The 17,967-nt window shown below is 50.6% G+C and overlaps 2 protein-coding genes across 3 annotated transcripts in view; one reads left to right on the top strand and one right to left on the bottom strand.

Annotated features, from left to right (window-relative positions):
• TMEM268 (transmembrane protein 268) overlaps nucleotides 1-11,585 on the bottom strand; it is a 25,957-nt gene extending 14,372 nt beyond the window's left edge. Inside the window, exons 1-5 of one of the 2 annotated variants that reach the window (XM_055427689.2) lie at nucleotides 11,468-11,558; nucleotides 9,930-10,070; nucleotides 8,336-8,522; nucleotides 2,860-2,969; nucleotides 466-573 (exon numbers count right to left, since the gene is read on the bottom strand). In XM_055427689.2, the coding sequence (XP_055283664.2) occupies nucleotides 466-573; nucleotides 2,860-2,969; nucleotides 8,336-8,444 (327 nt within the window). In that variant the 5' untranslated portion in view covers nucleotides 8,445-8,522; nucleotides 9,930-10,070; nucleotides 11,468-11,558. Of the gene's footprint in view, nucleotides 1-465; nucleotides 574-2,859; nucleotides 2,970-8,335; nucleotides 8,523-9,929; nucleotides 10,071-11,467 lie in introns of both variants that reach the window. The other variant, XM_055427688.2, reaches the window with a different exon arrangement.
• On the top strand, nucleotides 10,981-17,967 carry LOC148777509 (uncharacterized). Its single transcript, XM_088837790.1, has 3 exons — nucleotides 10,981-11,058; nucleotides 11,210-11,767; nucleotides 17,828-17,967. The coding sequence occupies exons 1-3, from the start codon at nucleotides 10,981-10,983 to the stop codon at nucleotides 17,879-17,881; spliced, it is 690 nt and encodes a 229-aa protein (XP_088693916.1). The 3' UTR covers nucleotides 17,882-17,967.

Raw genomic sequence — 17,967 nt, 5'->3', positions numbered from 1 at the left:
GGAGTGAGATGAATCTCGGGAGTCAGAAGCCCATGTTGATCCTTTAAATGCTCAGTGGACTTGACATGTTAGAGCGCCTCTCTAAGCCTCAGTTTCCTTATCCATAAAATGGGGATAATAATACCTCCCTCATGTGGCTCTTATAAAGGTCAATAAAATAACCAAGTTCCAGAGAGCAGAAAGGTCTTGACAAGACCAGATAATAAGACTCGGGCTTCAGGTGTGGGTCTGTGGATTCCCAGTCCCCCAGCCTCTGCCCTTAGTAAACCTGCCTTCCACCCCTTACATGAGGAGCTGGTAACAACTGTCCCCCAGAAACCTCCTCCTACACCAAACCCAGGGCCATGGGTACTGCTCTCTCCCAGGCAGCCTGGCCACCAGCCCCTAAAGCCGTGACCAGCACCCACAGGCTGCAGGGCATGGCCCTGAATTCAGCGGTGTCTCAGGGGACCCCGCCCTCCTTACCACAGCGAAGGCCAGCCGCATGGGCCTCGAGTTGTAGATGATGTATCTCCTCACTTGGGGCTCTAAGAGGGCGCTCTCAGCCAGGCTCCTGTACTGGTCAGCTGGGACCTGTTTGGCCACCCAAGGGAAAGAGACCCATTGGCCACAGAGAACCACGCCCCACTTCTTCCCACCAGCAAGCACAGTGTCCAGTTCACGTGACTATCATGTGGAAGGGGGTGAGTGCATCCTGGGCTGCCCTACAAGGCAGAGCAAGGCGCACGGAGCCCCGAATGGCATCACAGGGTCAGAGAAGGACGGGCCCTACTGGGGAGACGGGACCGCTCGAGACCCAGGGGGACATCCAGGAGAGGGATTCCCATAACCCCAGGCTCAGCACCTCACAACAGACCCAGCAGAGCCTAACGGGTAAGGGGCAGGCCCTGGAGTTCCCCAGCCCTGTTTCCAAACCTTGGTCCTGTCCCTCATCTGCCGCGTGACCCAGAGCAAGTAAACCCACTTCTCTGAGCCTCACTTTCCTCCTCTGGAAAATGAGGGTAATAAATGTACACTTCATAGAGGTGGTGTGCATATTAAACAAGATAATACATACAACACTATATACATATTATACAGTGAGTGAAAGTCGCTCAGTCATGTCTGACTCTTTGCGACTCCATGGAACCCTCCAGGCCAGAATACCACAGTGGGTAGCCTTTTCCTTCTCCAGGGGACCTTCCCAACCCAGGGATCAAACCCAGGTCTCCCATATTGCAGGCTGATTCTTTACCAGCTGAGCCACAAGAGAAGCCCATATATCATACAGTAAATATATATATAACATATATATATACATATTATCTGGACATCCTTGGGAGTTTCTGTTCTCTTACTTGGGGCTTCCCTAGTTGCTCAGATGGTAAAGAATCTGCCTGCAATGCCAAAGATCTGGGTTTGATCTCTGGGTTGGGAAGATCCCCTGGAAGAGGTCATGGCAACGCAACCCAGTATCTTGCCTGGAAACTCCCCATGGACAGAGTAGCCCAGTGGGCTACAGTCCACGGGGTTGCAAAGAATCAGACACGACTGAACGACTAAACTCAGCACAGACTACGCACAGAGTCGTTCTCTTACTCAGATGGATACGTATATCTAACTATCTGTTCTCTTACTCAGATGGATATGTATATCTAACTATCTGTTCTCTTACTCAGATGGATACGTATATCTAACTACCTGTTTATACAAGCTCAGGGCCACTTCCAGAGTGAACACTAGATACACAAGTGTTAGCATCAAACTACATCAACAACTATTAATACAGGCCAAGATGCTGAAAACTCACATCTTCCTGCCCAAGCAAAACGCCCTAGACCATAAAGGTCTTACGAGAAGACTGCTTAAGGACACAGACTTTAATCATTAGAGACGATATTTAGGAGCACGGTAGAACAATATGCAAACTGTTCACCAGTGAAGAAAACCCCATTTGAGGACTACGTTGAAGGAAAATGCCCCTTTGTACAAAGGCTGAAAGGAAGCGTGGGAAGGGAAACCAGCTGTCATGCTGATGTGGGGTGAGTACTATCAACCTGGAACATTTCCCTCTAATGGTGCTAAAATGCTTTAAACCATAATACAATTCTGTGTTAAAGGAGTCAATTCTCAAGTCTTCAGGGTACAATTAGCATTGTCACTTCCGTATCCATAAATAATCCATCCCGGGCAGTGATGATCAAGACCTCACCACTCTAAAGGATATGAGAAGAGCGGGAATCACACCTGTGGGAACTTAAGAGCCACAGTTTATTGAACATTTACTATGTGCCAGAGCCAGGGCAAGTGTCCCTCGAGCACTGTGTCTTCTCATTGGTACAAAAATCCCAGTGTGTGACCCCAGGCACGAGGACCTAGTCACCTCTGCAGTAATCATTGAGCAGCTAAGTGCCCAGCACAGGGCAGACACCCCAAAACACACATCTATTAAGCGAATTAATTGGCATATCAAGCACGGGGTAGGTGCTTAAAAAAAAATGTTGTGAATCACTGCTATGTTCAAAATGGATGGCCAACAACGACCTACTTTATCACACATGGAACTCTGCTCAATAATATGCGACAGCCTGGATGGGAGGGGAGTCAGGGCGGGGGACTTGGGGGTCGGGGTGGACAGATACACGTTTGTGCGTGGCTGAGGCCCTTCACTGTTCACCTGAAACTATCACAACATTGTTAATTGACTGTACCCCAAAATAAGATTAAAAAAATAAAAATAGAACTTTTAAAAAACAATGAATGAAACAGTGGAAAAAAAAATGTTGTAAATAATGAGATGATAGAATAGATAAGACAGACAGATGGGAGACTGATGTGTGGGTGGGAGAAAAATAAGGATGCAATACAGTCGGCACTCACCTGAATACCCCAGGTCTGCAGCTGCTCTTCGGCGGCCCCCAGGTCGAATGAGATGGGCGCACAGGTATTGTCGATCCGGAGCACCGTGAGGACCTGGCCGTTGCGGAGCTCTGAAAGCAGACAGACGCTTCATCTGGACAAGCGATAAGGACTTGGGGTGAGCCCAGACCCTGATGGCATCACCTCCTCCAGCCTTGAGAACATTCGCATGGCAAGGAAGGACTTGCCATCCTCAAACCTTCCAACGAAGGCTGCAGGTAAAAGTAAGGGTCTAATCAGCTGGCCCGAAACAGGGAGATCCCTAGGTTATCTGGGTGAAGTAGAAAGTGTTAGTTGCTCATTCACGTCCAACTTTTTGCGACCCCAAGGGCTGTAGCCTACCAGGCTCCTCTGTCCGTGGGATTCTCCAGGCAAGAATACTGGACTGGGTAGCCATTCCCATCTCCAGGGGAATCATCTGGACCCAGGGATCAATCCCCAGGCTCCTGCATTGCAGGCAGATTCTTTACCTTCTGAGGCACCAGGGTGTCAGGGAATGTTTAACAGGAGGTTCCCACGTGCTGTTTCTCACAAGTCCTTTGTTTCTTTTCAAGTGGAGTAAGCGAGCTTCTCCCAGGAACTGGGGTCATTGTGAGAGACAGGCTTGGATCTCCTCTAGTAAACGTTCTCTTTACGACAAAACTGCTTAGTCTCTTCCCCCTTTTCCTTGAGACATGGATTGTCTCCTGACCTTGTGACCATTATTAACCCCTGGTTCCCTTGGTAACGGTTACTGTATGTTTGATTTTCTGATCTTTATCATTATTGAAAGAAATTTCTTGTACCACAGCCTTTACATACTCACAGAGAAATCATTAAAGCACATTTGCTCCATCAGAGCTTGGGTCCCCGTGTCTTTTCTTTCTTTCTTTCCTTCTTTCTCTCTCTCTCTCTCCCCTCGGCTGATTCCTTAGGGCGTAGAGACCCATCTTGCCCACTCTCCTGCCCAGGCTTCTAAGACTCTCTCGAGAAGGCGCCGTGTGCCTTCACTGCTCCTCGAGAGGGTGCCCAGTGCCTTCCTGGGAGACGCAAGTCCTGTGCCAAGGACTTTATTGGTTTTCTGCGTAAACTAGGGAATACCAGCCTCTTTCTGTCTTTCACTCTTATCGTCGTCTCCAGACCACCAGGTCCCCGGTCCACAAAGGACCCCAACACCAGGAAAGCCCAGATAATCTGGAGAGGGCCACTGCAATCACAAGGATCCTTAAAAGTGGAAGAGGGAGGCCGCAGAAGAGCCAGGAGGGCTGTGACTACGGAAGAAAGGTACCAAGAGATGGAACACCTCTGGCTTTAAAGTGGCAGAAGGCTTCAGGAGCCAAGAGATATGGGCAGCCTTTAGACGCTGGGAAAGAAAAGGAAACAGAGTCTCTTCTGGAGCTTCCTAACACAGCCCTGCTGACCTCATGATCTGAGCTCAGTGAGGCCAGTGTCAGACTCCTAACCTGCAGAACGGTAAGAGGATCACTGCATTTTCTAAGACCCTGTTAGTGGGCATTGTTACAATAACCACAGAAAACCAATCCACTAACTTACTGGCAAGCCCTCCCCAGTATATCAGCACTCGTTTGACATTTTAAAAGCATAAATTGCGGAAAAAGCACCCCAACTCAGGCTTATCACAACCTCTCACTCTTGCCCTGCAGGGCTGCACTGAAGCCAGACCAGGAGCCGGAGTGAGGCAATCCCCTCAGGCCCAGGGAGGAATGGCAGCAGAAAGAAGCCACACCTACTTCCCTTCTGAGTAGCGAGCTCTTCTCTCACCTATGAGGCCGGGGAGCCGCCGGGGAACGGCCAGGGCAAAGCTGGGGCTGCCCAAGCCCTGAGATGCTAGGATCCTAGAGTTTAGCCGCTCGAGGATGGAAACTGAATATTTCAGCACATTTTCTGTAGCTGTCACTCAGAAGAGGAGCAAGACTGAAGGGGTTAAACATGTTATCTCCTGGCACACAGCCCGGCTCTGGGCAATACTGGAGTCTTAAAGCACCACCTTCCTGGGGATTCCTGCCCACCCCCTCAATCACTCCTCCACCCCCTCACCCAGTCCATCCCTGGGCCCTGCCAACTGGGCCCAACAAAATCTCTCTCAGCTCCATGCACCCCTCGGCATCTTCGCTACAACCGTCGCCCAGGCTCCCTTCGCCTCTCCCTGTACCCCTGTCTCCTAACTGGCTTCTCCAACTGCTCTTCCTCTCACAGTGCATTCACACAGCGGCCAGGGCGCAAATCAAATGATGTGAATCCTCTGAGTAAAATTATTCAATAGGGGCCTTCCCTGGTGGTCCAGTGAGTAAGCATCTGCCTGCCAATGCAGGGGTCTTGGGTTTGATCCCTGGTCTGGGAAGATCCCACATGCCGTGGAGCAACTAAGCCCGTGTGCTGCAACTACTGAGCCCTTGAGCCCTCGGGCCCATGCCCTGCAACAAGAGAAGACAGTGCAATGAGAAGCCCGCACACCGCAACCCGAGAGTAGCCCCATTCCCTCAACTAGAGAGAGCCCGCACGCGGCAATGAACACCCAAGCTCAACCAAAAATACATAAACGGATAAATCTTCAAAAAAACCCAGTAACTTCAATAGCTTCCCAGTGCTCTGACGAAAACCAGCCTCGTCACCATACTCCCCAGTCCTTAGAAGAACCAGCCTCCTGCCAAACTCAACTTGAGGGCTCCGCCTCATTCTGTGTCTTGCCGCTCCAGCCTCCTTTGTTCCTTGGACATGCAGTGCTCTCTCCCACCCCAGGGCCTTTGCATATGCTCCTCCCGCTCTCTCCCTAGAACACATCCCCCTGGCATCACTCCCTTAGATCCCAGGCATCATTTGCGTTCCAGTTCACTAATCCCTTTCCCAGGGAGTCTTCCTTGATGCTCTAAACTCTTGCCAGGTCAAACCTGTCCGGTAAACCTGCCCATCACTGCGCTTCTCCTTTATGCTGACTAAGATGAGTACATGTGTACCCAGTTACTCAACTACTCCACTGTCTCCATCTGAACAATATACTCCCACATGGGTTTTACACATCACTGAGTCCCCTGAGCTGGATTCAGTGCCAAGTATACAGCAGGTACTAGATAAATGTTTCATGTATGAATGAAGTGGGGGAGGCACACGCTAGATGGTTTGGGGTTCAAATTGTAAGTGAGCCTCTCACTAGCAGAAAAACCTTGAAGAAGCAACTTAATTCCTGGCCGTCCCCTTAGAGGATGATGATATCCACTGCAGAGGATTTTGCAAATAATTAAGATGATGAAAATAAAGCGTTTAGTGTTAAATGGGTGCTGAATAACTGGCTGCTATGGTTGTCACCATTTAAAAGCTTATCAGAGCACCTAAGTTACCATGAAGCCACACTGGTTTAGTTGTATTGGTTTTTATCCTCCCACACCTTGTTCCAGAAAGGATTTCATAAAAATAAAATATGAAAAGGCAAAATTATAACATTAGATTTTAAAATAAGCAAATGAAGGAAAACAGATAAAAAGAAGATAAAGGCTGAAATAAAAATAGAACAATAAAATAAAACATGAATAGTTTCCAGGGACTGAGCCCTTCCGATGCAGCAGGCACAGTCTCAGGATCACTGTCCTGATTCCATTTAATCCTCCAAGAGCCCTGCGCTTAGTCCCTCAGTCATGTCTGACTTTGCAACTCCACAGACTGTAGCCCACCAGGTTGCTCTGTCCGGGGGGGTTCTCCAGGCAAGAACACTTGCCATGCCCTCCTCCAGGGGATCTTCCCAACCCAGGGATCAAACTCAGGTCTTCCGGATTGCAGGTGGATTCTTTACTGTCTGAACCACCAGGGAAGCCCAAGAATACTGGAGTACGTAGCCTATCCCTTCTCCAGGGGATCTCCCCAACCCAGGAATCGAACCAGGGTCTCCCACAAGAGCCCTAGAAAGTGGAAAACGATGACTATGGGAAAGGACACAGGGCCTCTGAAAGGAGAACCGGCTTGGCTTGTGGTGCCAGGGGATATGAAAGTAGGGAAGAGAAGAAGTGAAGAGAAAGAGGAGCACAGAAAAGGCAGGCAGCTGCGCTGCGGGAGCCGCAGACCAGCCCTTCACTGCACAACGCAGAGTGGAGAACCCGCAAGGATCTGGACCTCGGGCTCGGAGCCTGTGGCTGCTCCCCCAGCCTGGCTCTCTGCGCGCTGAGGACAGTGTCTGCCCGAGCACCGCAAAGACGCTGCACAGTGACTTTGCTTCCCTTTCACACCATGAATTCCTGGATTCTCGGCAACAATCTCTCTCATCTGTTTCTTAAAGTGAAAACTGTAAGTCCTCCACTTAAAAATCCTTGTTTTCACACTTATGCGAAGAAAAAGGATCTGAAAAGCTCCTAAGAAACGCATGTGTGTACACGTGTGTGTGTGTGCGTGTGTTTCTGTGTGTATGCACATACAGAAAGCTATTTCCTATAAAGGGGCAAGAACTGGCTTGCCAAAAACCAGTGGAGCAATGTCTTCAAAGAGCTGAAGGCAAATTATTCCATTCCATTTCATTCTACTGGCATGCGTGTATGTGTGAACTGCTTTCCTGATAACAGCAGACATAAAAGGAACCCTTGTTTTTAAGTCTGAAATCTTCTAAGAAACCAGCCACAATGCAAACGCCATCTCCATTTGCCTGTGCCCAGCCACTCATTCGTTCATTAATTTATTCGTCCAAATACTTACTAAACATCTACTATGGGCCAAGCTGTGTGCGAGGTACTATAGACACAGGGATGAACAAAGCCATACAGAGCCCCTGCCCTCATGCAGCTTACATTCAACTGAGGAAGCTGGACACTCAACATGCTATTACACAGGGAATTAATTTAATTAAACTGCCAAGTGCCATAGGGAGAAGCAGGGATATATCAGAGGGTCTGGTTTAGGCCAGGCCATCAGGGGAGGATTCCCCATGGAAGGGACATCTGAACTGAGCTCTGAAGGATGAAAGGAAATAAAGCAGAAGAAAGGAGACAGGGAAAGGGCATAACACACAAAAGGGACAGCAGGTGCAAAGGTCCTGGGGCAGGGCGGCATGGCAGGGGCAGCAGGAGCCTTTAAGGCAGGCCTTGCAAACTGGTGAATGATAGATCCTCATGCTTAGCCCAATGGGAAACGCTGAAACAGAAACCAAAACAGAAAGGTTGTGCATTTTTAAAAACCTCTCTGAGACGTGATGAAGGGACAGTGGAAAAGGCCAGGAGGAGAGGTGCTAAGAAGCTGTAGCATCCTAGCAGAGGGCAAGCTAAGGAACTCAGTGACAGAGAGAATAAGCAGCAATGACAGAAATGCCTGGAAATACATCCCCACAGGCCCACCTGTATCTCAGGCACTTCTGTGCCCTTCCACTCACCTCTCCTCAAGCATACTATCTGAGTCCAGCTCAGCATGCTAGGGGCGGGGGCAGGGGGGAAGAGGAGGAAGGAATTAAGGGTCATGACCCTACCTTGCCCCCAGCCAGGAGGGCTTCCACCAGGCAGGGCGCTCCAGCCAGGGGAGGAGGTGGGCAAGGGGCCAGCCGCCCCACCGGGGTCCATCTGCGGTTCACACGCCATAGCAGCACCAGCAGGACTCCTACTTCCCGTTCTTGGAGCTGCGGTTCATCCTGGAGCAGCCAGCTCAGCTTCGCCTGCCTTCAGAAAACAACATCACGAGAAAAAACTTCAGGCCTGGTCCTGGGCTGGCCAGTTTCCTCAGACTCTCAAGGCCAAAGCCATCACCAGGCCGAGGAGAGCCACCCAGAGTCTTTCCTCGGACTGTGGTCTCATTGATCAGGCTAAGGAACGTTCTCAGAGGGAACGAATAGGAGGAGCCAGAACCCCCGAAGGCCTGAGCTGAGAACTTCCCTCTGGTCTTGGATCTTCTCCAGCTCAGACACATCCAGGAACCACAGGGAACTCACGAGCTGACCAGACCCCACTCTCAGGCATCTGAGATTTCCCTTCCTGACCAAGCACAGGATAGGTCTATTCATCAAAGGGAGCCTTGTTTATACAAAGCAGCAAAACATTATAAAAAGAAAAGAGCAAGGACTTCAGCACCAAAGGACCTAGATGTAAACCTTCACTTGACCCTCGCATGCTCTGGGACATCCACTGTCAAGGTACTTAGCTCCCCGAGCCTTGCTGACCTCACCGGCAAAATGTGTGCAGGGAGGCCAGCCCAGCATAGCTGCTGTGGGGCTACACAAAGAAATACGAGTGTGGCATCCAGTATCCTGCTCACCATCAGGCCCATTTCCTCCCAGGTTTTTCCCATCTCCCCGGGGACAGAACTGCGAGTCAAAGATGTGACATGACCCGCCCAAAGTGGGGTGGCTGGGAGCTGCGGGGACAGGAGATGAACCAGGTCATCCAGCTCCAGAATCCAAGCCCATCATTCCCGCATCCCTGAACCTCAGAACCCAGGTCTAGCTGTGGCTGAGCCTCTTCCTTAAACCGCCTTAAAAACGAGTGGGTGGAAGGAGACTGCATTTCCCAGGTGTGATCTAGCAACACATTCGAGTTGGCACCTGAGCTGCCAAGCAGTGAGAGGGCAGGGACCATCTCCCCCAAGCCTGGTGCACAGTAGGCACTCCCAAACACTGCTGCATATCAGTCAATCATATCGCCCCTTACTTCCTTCCTCTTCCCTGGTACCCCCAAGAGGCATGAAAACAACAGCCCAAGGATGTCTACCCTGCACTTGGCGATAAACGAGGTTCTGCTCCATCTGATTGGGTCCTAGGCCTATGGGACACAGAATATCCTTGGATCTATGCTCCAGACCAGGAACCCAGGGACACCCTAGCTAGGAACCTGTTTCCCAGAGAGGCTCTACTGGAGTCTCAGAAGCGTTTGTGGCGCCCAGGAGCCCTCTGTCCCTCCTCCAGGCAGAAGGGACCATCCACAAGCTGGAGCTGCCCAGACAACCTTCCAGACAGCGTGGAAGGCTCATGAGCTGCAGAATCCCACAATTAGACAGTGTCTTTGGGAAGAAATCCCCATCACTCCAGTTGGCCCAATTAGCCTCCCACAAAGTCCCAACCAGAAGTCACACACCTGTAGGCTATTTAGTGTAATGGAGAAAAGCAACCTGCGCAGTCCTGCCACTTCCCACGTGAATGACCTGGAGCAAGCGACTTGCACGGCCTCAGTTTCTTCACGTGTACATGGGAACAGCACACCAAGGTTGTTGTGAGGCTTAAAGAATTCAAACTTAAATCACTCGAGAGCAGCACAGGGCAAAACGGAACATACCAATCGTTATTTTTACTCCATAGACACGCCCTAAGAATCTTCTAGTGCCAGGCCCTGTGCTTTCTAGACTATAAAGCCAGAAATAAAATGTTAAGTCCCTGTTCGGCCCACTCTGATGGGTACCACCATCTGGTAGAAAAGACAAACTCAAAGAAAGAGAAACAAGAAACAGACAAAGATCAAAGAAGGCAGTCAGAGGGAGCCGGGAGCACCTTGGCTTGAGGGGAGACTTCTTCTGGAGGCTTCTCAGAGCAGGGGGAGGCTCCTGGCTTGGCAAAGGTGGAGTGAGAGAAGGAACTGCCAAGTAGGGAGAGGTACAAACCAGAGGGCAGGATGGGGCCAATCAAGGCGGCCTCCACTCTCACCCTGTAGCCTCTCATCCAAACGGGAGGTGGCAGAGGGCAGGAGGGGTGTTGGCAAGACTGGCCAAGGGCAGGTGCTGACCCCATTACCCATTATTGTGTTCTGAGCTGCCACCACACTCCAGCCCTGCACTAGCCCTAACGGGACAAGGGGCGTAAGGTCAGACATCAGGATGGAGTCAGGCAGGGAGTGAGCCCAGCCCTGAAGTTCCTCAAACTAACTGGCCATCCACTCCCCAGCTTCCTAACTCCCCTCGCTGATTCCATTTAACCAGACCTTCCAATTATCCATCTTTCTGAGTTGGGTGGCAAGCCTCTGCAAAAATCTCCATTTCTGCAGATACTGAGTGCCCAGCATCCCCAGAAGAGCCTCATGCGCCTCCCTGAGTTGTGTGTGTGTGTGTGTGTGTGTCTGCTGGGGATGAGGGAATCCTACAATTTTCACAAGTCAAGTTTTGTTTTGTTAAACTGGAAAGTCCCAACAAGGGGCCATGATGGAGGGTCTGTCAGAGAAGTTTTGGGGTGGAAAAGCCTTCAGAGACAATGGCTCCAAGCTCTCCATTTTACACGTGAGAAAATTAAGACCCAGAAACGAAAGTGAACCATCCAAGGTCAAGGAGCCAGGCTGGGGGATGGAGCCACAAGGGAACCGAGCTCGTTCGGGCAGGGGATGTTCGGCCACCTCCGGCCTTGGCCTGGGGCAGCTGAGTCTTGACCCAGGGTCTGCTGCCCCCGGGCCCCCCTGCACCCCCGAAATCAGCCCCCCGCCCCTCTCCCCCGCCCCCGCCCCCGCCCCCTCCAAGGGCCGCCGGAGAGCGGCTCCCACGCACAGCAGGGGAAGCGGGGCCCAAACTCGGGCCTCGGCGCCCACGCCAGGCCAGGAGCGGGGCGCCCAGGCGGCAGCGCGGGAGCCGCGCGGCTGAAATCTGGACCCGCCGCGCAGGCACAGGGGCGCGCCCCGGGCCCGCGCACACTCACCCGGCCGCGCCGCCGCCGCCGCCCCCCGGGGACGCGGAAGGTCCGGGGCGCCGCCGCCCCACCACGCCGCAGCCTCCGGCGCCGCCGCCCGCGCCCCGCCTGCCGCCCGCGCCGCCCTCCCGAGGCCCGCCCCCGGGCCGGGCCGGCCCCGCGCGGTCACCCCACCGGGAGGAGCCGCCCCCGGGCTCGCCTCCGGGCCCAGGGGGAAGCCGGTTCGCGTCGGAGCCGGGCTGGGAGCTGCCTTTCATCAGCCGGCCTCCTCCCGGGACGCGGGGAAGCGCCTCCGCGCTCGCCGACCACGTGCGTGGCTTCTGGGGCTCTCGGGGAGGTGGGGTGGGGGGACCAGATGCCGGGCCGGGATGAGTTTCCGCGCAGCTCTGAGCCTCGGTCCCCGGATCCTGAGAGCCGCGGCTTGCCTCTGAGGTCCAGCCCGCGTCTGACAATCAAGGGACCCGGTGGATGAACAGTATTGGGAACAGAAATTCTTCAGGGACTTGTGTTTTAATGAAAAATTACATGTGCATTGTATTAAGAGCATCGGTTTGGCTCTCAGGCTCCCTGATCTCTCAGCCAAGTGTCTCCCGATTTGCAGATCATCTTGAGTATAGAGTTTTCCCTCTCTGTGCCTTAGTTTTCTGTTAAAAACAAAAGCAAATTATACTGTTTCTTGGGATTGTGTGAAGTTTTAACGAGATAATCTGTGTGAAATGTTTATAACTGCAGGACACATGACAGTGGCCCCCACCCCCACCTCCGTCATTGGGGTTTTCAGGGGGTCTACAGTAAAAAGTACCTCCTTCCCTGAGGTTTCTGCAGACAGCTTATGGACGGATGGGGTACACTGCGCATTTATACAAAAGGGAATCTGTTCTATTCTTGCTTTTTCTTTCAGCTAAGTTCCTTGGCACTCACCTCATTCCAGAACACTCCACTCTGTCTGGTTTGTTTTTAAGGGGGTACGTAGCAGGAGGAGAAGGGGACGACAGAGAATGAGATGGCTGGATGGCATCACCGACTCGATGGACATGAGTTTGCGTGAACTCCGGGAGTTGGTGATGGACAGGGAGGCCTGGCGTGCTGTGATTCATGGGGTCGCGGAGAGTCAGACATGACTGGGTGACTGAACTGAACTGAACTGAAGACACTTCTGTATTTTGTAGGTGTGTGTCAGTCACTCAGTCAGAGTCTTTGTGACCCCATATACTGTAGCCCACCAGGTCCTCTGGCTCTGAAATTCTCCAGACAAGAATACTGGAGTCGGTTGCCATTTCTTTCTCCAGAGAATCTTCCAGACCCAGGGATTGAACCAGCGTCTTCTGTGCTGCAAGTGGTCTCCTGCGTGGCAGGCAGATTCTCTACCAGCTGAGCCACCAGGGAAGCTCTGTTTTGTAGGACTAAAGCAATTTTTCCCTTGCCCCTCTCCAGTGGTGGGCAGGTAGGGGGTTCCCACTCTTCCTCACAGCCTTCCTCACATGGTCATAGCCACCATGCTGTGTACATGCCACAGCCTGCATATCTACAAGTGGACTTGCTGAGTCAGAATATAGATGCAATTTTAATTTCAACAGATACTGCCAAATTGCTCGGGCCCACTCAGATCACCTCTCAGATTCCCTAGAGAAGGAAATGGCAACCCACTCCAGTATTCTTGCCTGGAAAATCCCATGGACAGAGGAGCCTGGTAGGCTATACTCCATGGGGTAGTAGAGAGTCAGACACAGCTGAGGGACTTCACTTTCTCAGATCGCGGGACCTAGTTGGCTTTGGGCTCTGCCAGAGGCAAAGGAGTACCTGGGGACGTGAGCAGTGACAGGAATAAAGCAGCCATGCTGCCCTCATTCACCAGGCAGGTGAGGATCCAGGACGGCTACTAAAAGTGAAGTTCGTTGGTTTAGTCATCAATGGATAGACATCAGGTGTGTGCTGAGTGGCACGCATTGTTCTGGGCACCACTGAGCAAGACATACAAGATCCAAGATGTTTACTCTGCCTGATTTCTTTAAGCACCATGTAGGGGCACAAGAGCAAGAGCCATGGGATGCTGGCGCTTTCCGACCTGCTGATGGGGTATTGAAAGGGCCCTGGACTGGTGTGCGGCCTGGTCACTGTCTAACTAACTCCTGCCACTCCAGCAAGGCCTGCCTTCTCCACAAAGCCAGATGCCATCCTCCTGCCCTTTCTGCCGGGCTACCTTCACTCTGCGTTCTCACTGCCTGTTGTTCTAGCTTGAACTTATATGTTGACACATCATTTTTGCTGCTGCTGCTGCTGCTAAGTCACATCAGTCGTGTCCAACTCTGTGCAACCCCATAGATGGCAGCCCACCAGGCTCCCCCGTCCCTGGGGTTCTCCAGGCAAGAACACTGGATGGGTTGCCATTTCCTTCTCCAATGCTTTGCTAGGGAGGTACAAAAGATGTGGCCCTTTAAGGGAACTGCCTGACTAGGCTTCACCACTCACTGGCGTGTGAACTTCCACAGGCCAGTTCCCCTCTCTGAGCTCCGATTCCCTCATTTATAAAAGAATAATATCTGCTAAATAGAGAGGTTTTAAGAATTAAGTGAAATGATGAGGTGCTTAGCAGGAAGTGCTCAGTAAAAGTGAACGGAATTTCTGGGCAGTTCTTTGCATCTCCAAAACCACAGCACATAGCAAGGCCTGGCACTCCGGCGTGAGGGAATGGGGCTCCATGGAGAATGGAGAAAGATGAATGAAATCCAATGCTTGCGTGCTTAGTCATGTCCAACTCTTGGCAACCCCATGGACTGTAACCCGCCAGGCTCCTTTGTCCACAGGATTTCCAGGCAAGAATACTGGAGTGGGTTGCCATTTTCTCCTCCAGGGGATCTTCCTAACCGAGGGATTGTGTCTTGTCTTGTGTCTCCTGCATCGGCAGGCAGATCCTTTACCACTGCACCACCCGGGAAGTCCAAAATCCAGTGAAATCCAGTGAAAGGTGACTAATAATCTCTGAAAACCCTGAGCTCCAAGAACACAGACCCATCTCTCAGGTCCTCCTACACCCGTGCTGTCTCAGTTCTTAATGGTTGCCATCCTTCTCCTTCAGGGAGAGATGCCTCAAACCTCATCCCCACCTCCGGGCCTGGTTAACTGACATCCTCAGACCTCAGCTGAAAGGGCCCTTCTTCTAGGAGCCCTTTCCTGTCCTGAGCCCAGGCCAGTCCCCTGTTCTCATAGTCACTCTTGCTCAATCTATGGCCACACCTAGCACACACTATGGTCATTGTTCAAGATCCCCTTTCCCAAAAAGGGAATCAACCTTTGGGGCACAGGGCTGTTTCTGCCTGTGCTCAAGAGCAGGCCTCCAGTAGGGTTACACGCATCTGAACTGGTGAATGAATGGCTATGAATGAAATCATCAGGGCTTCAGCTACAGATAAATCCAAAGAACCACAAACCCCAGCCAAAGCCACCCTTACTCAGCACTTGCCCCATTCTCTCTGTCATGTGGGTGAGAGTTACAGGCCGGTGTTTGAAGGCCAGCTGCCAACTATCTGGCAACTTTGGTGAAGCAAGAAGGAACTTCTTCTCAGCCTGGCTGAATTTTCAGGTGTGGCAGCAGACAGGAGAGCACCTCAGAGCCGTGGGATAAGTAAAAAGGCAAAGATCAAAAATTAGATCTTGTTTTGGGGACTGGTCTGCCAGTTGTAGAGTACCTGACTTTGTATTTTAGAAACACAATGATTGAAACATGGCCATGGCCTGAACACACTGATCTAAATCATACAGCAATTCGGGCTGGATATCAGACAGACTTGGGTTCAAGTCTTAGGCTTGGCCACTCATTAGAGCTCTCTGAAAAAGTATTTCCACAAGCAAGTCCCACAGAAAATTCTATTGCTCCTGGCTCCACTACACTGATTCCAGATCCTGGAGTCACATCTCTCAGTGAGTTCTCCACTACAAGATATGCATGTGAGAGCTTGGGACTAGACACACCACCATCCCTGTCAGCAGTGTGCAGAGAGTTAGACAAGTCATGCTATCTGTCAGGAAACTGGGTCAAAACCAGCAGAGAGGCTTTGCATGTCCGTCCTAAGGCTGCCAGTCACCCAAGGTGTCAGGGACCTGTCTCTGCACCATGGGTAAAGAGGCAAGTGTGCGGACAGGACAAAGGGAACAAGGTGGGGTGGGGCCTGAAACGGGAGAACTGGCATCTGGTTGGGAAGGGGAGCGGAGGGAAAGGCAATGGAAGGTGACCTGGCTTTTAACTGGAAATCTCAACTGTCCCGTCTTCATCATTTTAAAAACCCTGTAAGACATAGCAGACAACCCAATTGTGATCTCAGAACCACCAGCCTAGTTTCTCTCCTATTCTTATCTTCAACAGCTGTCATCTGTTCTAAAATGCTGCCACTCTACCCTTTGTAAGTTATTTTCAAAAGAAAAAACAAAATGGAATTGTCTTCCCCAGCTCTCCAAACCCATTCATCCCCATCTCCACAGACATAGCCTTGAATTCACTTGACCCGGGAGCCAGTCAGTGTAATTTGAAATTTCTTAAAAGCCAAAGAAGATAGATGTTAACATGATTAGGCAGCATTTTCTCCCTGAATTACTGACCAAATCTTTCAGTAAGCAATGTGCTTCTCCTGCTCCTAAAGATCTGCCCACAGGATACCTTTTTTTATTGGGCTTCCCCTTTTTGAGCTTCAGAGGTAGTGCCTTTTATTCTCCCACAGTTGAAGGTTTGTGGCAACTCCATGTCAGCCAAGTCCATCGGCACCATTGTTCCAATAGCATTTGCTCACTTCATGTCTCCATGTCACGCTTTGCTAATTCTCGTAGTATTTCAAACTTATTATATTTGTTACGGTGATCATCTTTGATGTTACTGTTGCTTTGGGGTGTTAAGAACCAGGCCCATATAAGATAGCAAAATTGATAAATGTGTGTCTTGATGGTTCCACTGAAGAGGTGTTCCCTATTTCTGTCCCTTTCCTTGGACTTTTCTAGTCCCAAAGACACAATATTGAAATTAGGGAGGTAAATAACCCTACAGTGGCCTCTTAGGTATTCACGTGAAAGGGGGAGTTGCATGTCTATCATTTTAAGTCAAAACCTAGGAATGATTAAGATTAGTGAGGAAGACATGTTGAAAGCCAAGATAGGCCGAAAGGTAGGCCTCTTGTGCCAGTTATCAAGTTGTGAATGCAAAGAAATAGTTCTTAAAGAAAATGAAAAGTGCTATTCCAATGAACACATGAATTGATAAGAAAACAAAGCAGCCTTACTGCTAATTGGAGAATGCTGATGGCAACCCACTCCAGTGTTCTTGCCTGGAGAATCCCAGGGACGGGGGAGGCTGGTGGGCTTCCGTCTATGGGGCCACACAGAGTCGGACACGACTGAAGTGACTTAGCAGCAGCAGCAGCAGCTGCTGCTTTTAATTGACTATGTGGCTTTCGGGGTTCCCCGACCAGGGATAGAACCCAGGTCCCCCCTGCAGTGGACGTGCAGAGTCCAAACCACTAAACCACCAGAGAATTCCCTGGAGAACGTTGGAGTGGTCTGGATAGATCAGCCACATTCCCTTAAACCAAAACCTAATCCAGAGCAAGGCCTTAACTCTAATTCTGTGAAGGATGACAGAGGTGAGGAAGCTGCAGAAGAAAACTTTGAAGCTAGTGGAGATTGGTTCACGTGGTTTAAGGAGGGAAGCCATCTCCATGATATATGAATTGTTCATGTAGAAGCTGTAGCCGATTATGTACAAGATACGGCTAAGATAATGAGTGAAGGTGGCTACACTAAACAACAGATATTCAGTGTACAAAACAGCCTTTTGTTGGAAGAAGATGCCACCTAGGACTTTCACAGCTAGAGAGAGGCCAGTGCCTGGCTTCAAATCTTCAAAGGACGGGTTCTCTTATTAGGAGCTAATGCAGCTGGTGACTTGAAGGTGAAGCCAGTGTTCACTGACCATTCTAGAAATCCTAGGACCCTTGAGAATTGTGCTACATCTACTCAGCCTATGCTCTATAAATGGAACAACAAAGTCTGGGCGACATCACATTTGTTTACAACATGATTTACTGAATATTTTAAACCCACTGTTCAGCCCTACTACTCAAGAGAAAAAAGATGTCTTTCAAAATATTATTGCTCGCTGATAATTCACACGGTCACTAGCTGGTATGGAAGAAGCTACTGTTAGTATTTGTAGCAGAGTTTTTACTCACCAAGTAACCACAGGTTGGTTATTTCTTAGCCTCCCTAGCAGTCAGGTTGGCTCCTGGGATTGACACACATAAATGAGCTGAAAACAATCATTACATATTATTTCAGGACCAAAGCATAGAGCTGCTTGTTTGCTAACTTTTTCTTCCCTTGTCTCAGGGATCATGGAAACCATGTGCTAAAATGATGAGTCGTGAAGTGAAAGTAATCTGAATCACTGTGTCACCGTATGGAGGACAGCTGCCTGGTCCCACCTGTGTCAAACGTTATAAAAAATAAATAAATCTTGTTGTATTAAG

The sequence above is a fragment of the Moschus berezovskii genome, chromosome 7 (assembly GCF_049115385.1).
Source record: "Moschus berezovskii isolate FMDL1 chromosome 7, NW_MosBer_1.0, whole genome shotgun sequence".
Classification (NCBI taxonomy): domain Eukaryota; kingdom Metazoa; phylum Chordata; class Mammalia; order Artiodactyla; family Moschidae; genus Moschus; species Moschus berezovskii.
The sequence above is the reverse complement of the archived record's forward strand: the minus strand, read 5'-3'. Positions and strand labels throughout refer to the sequence as shown.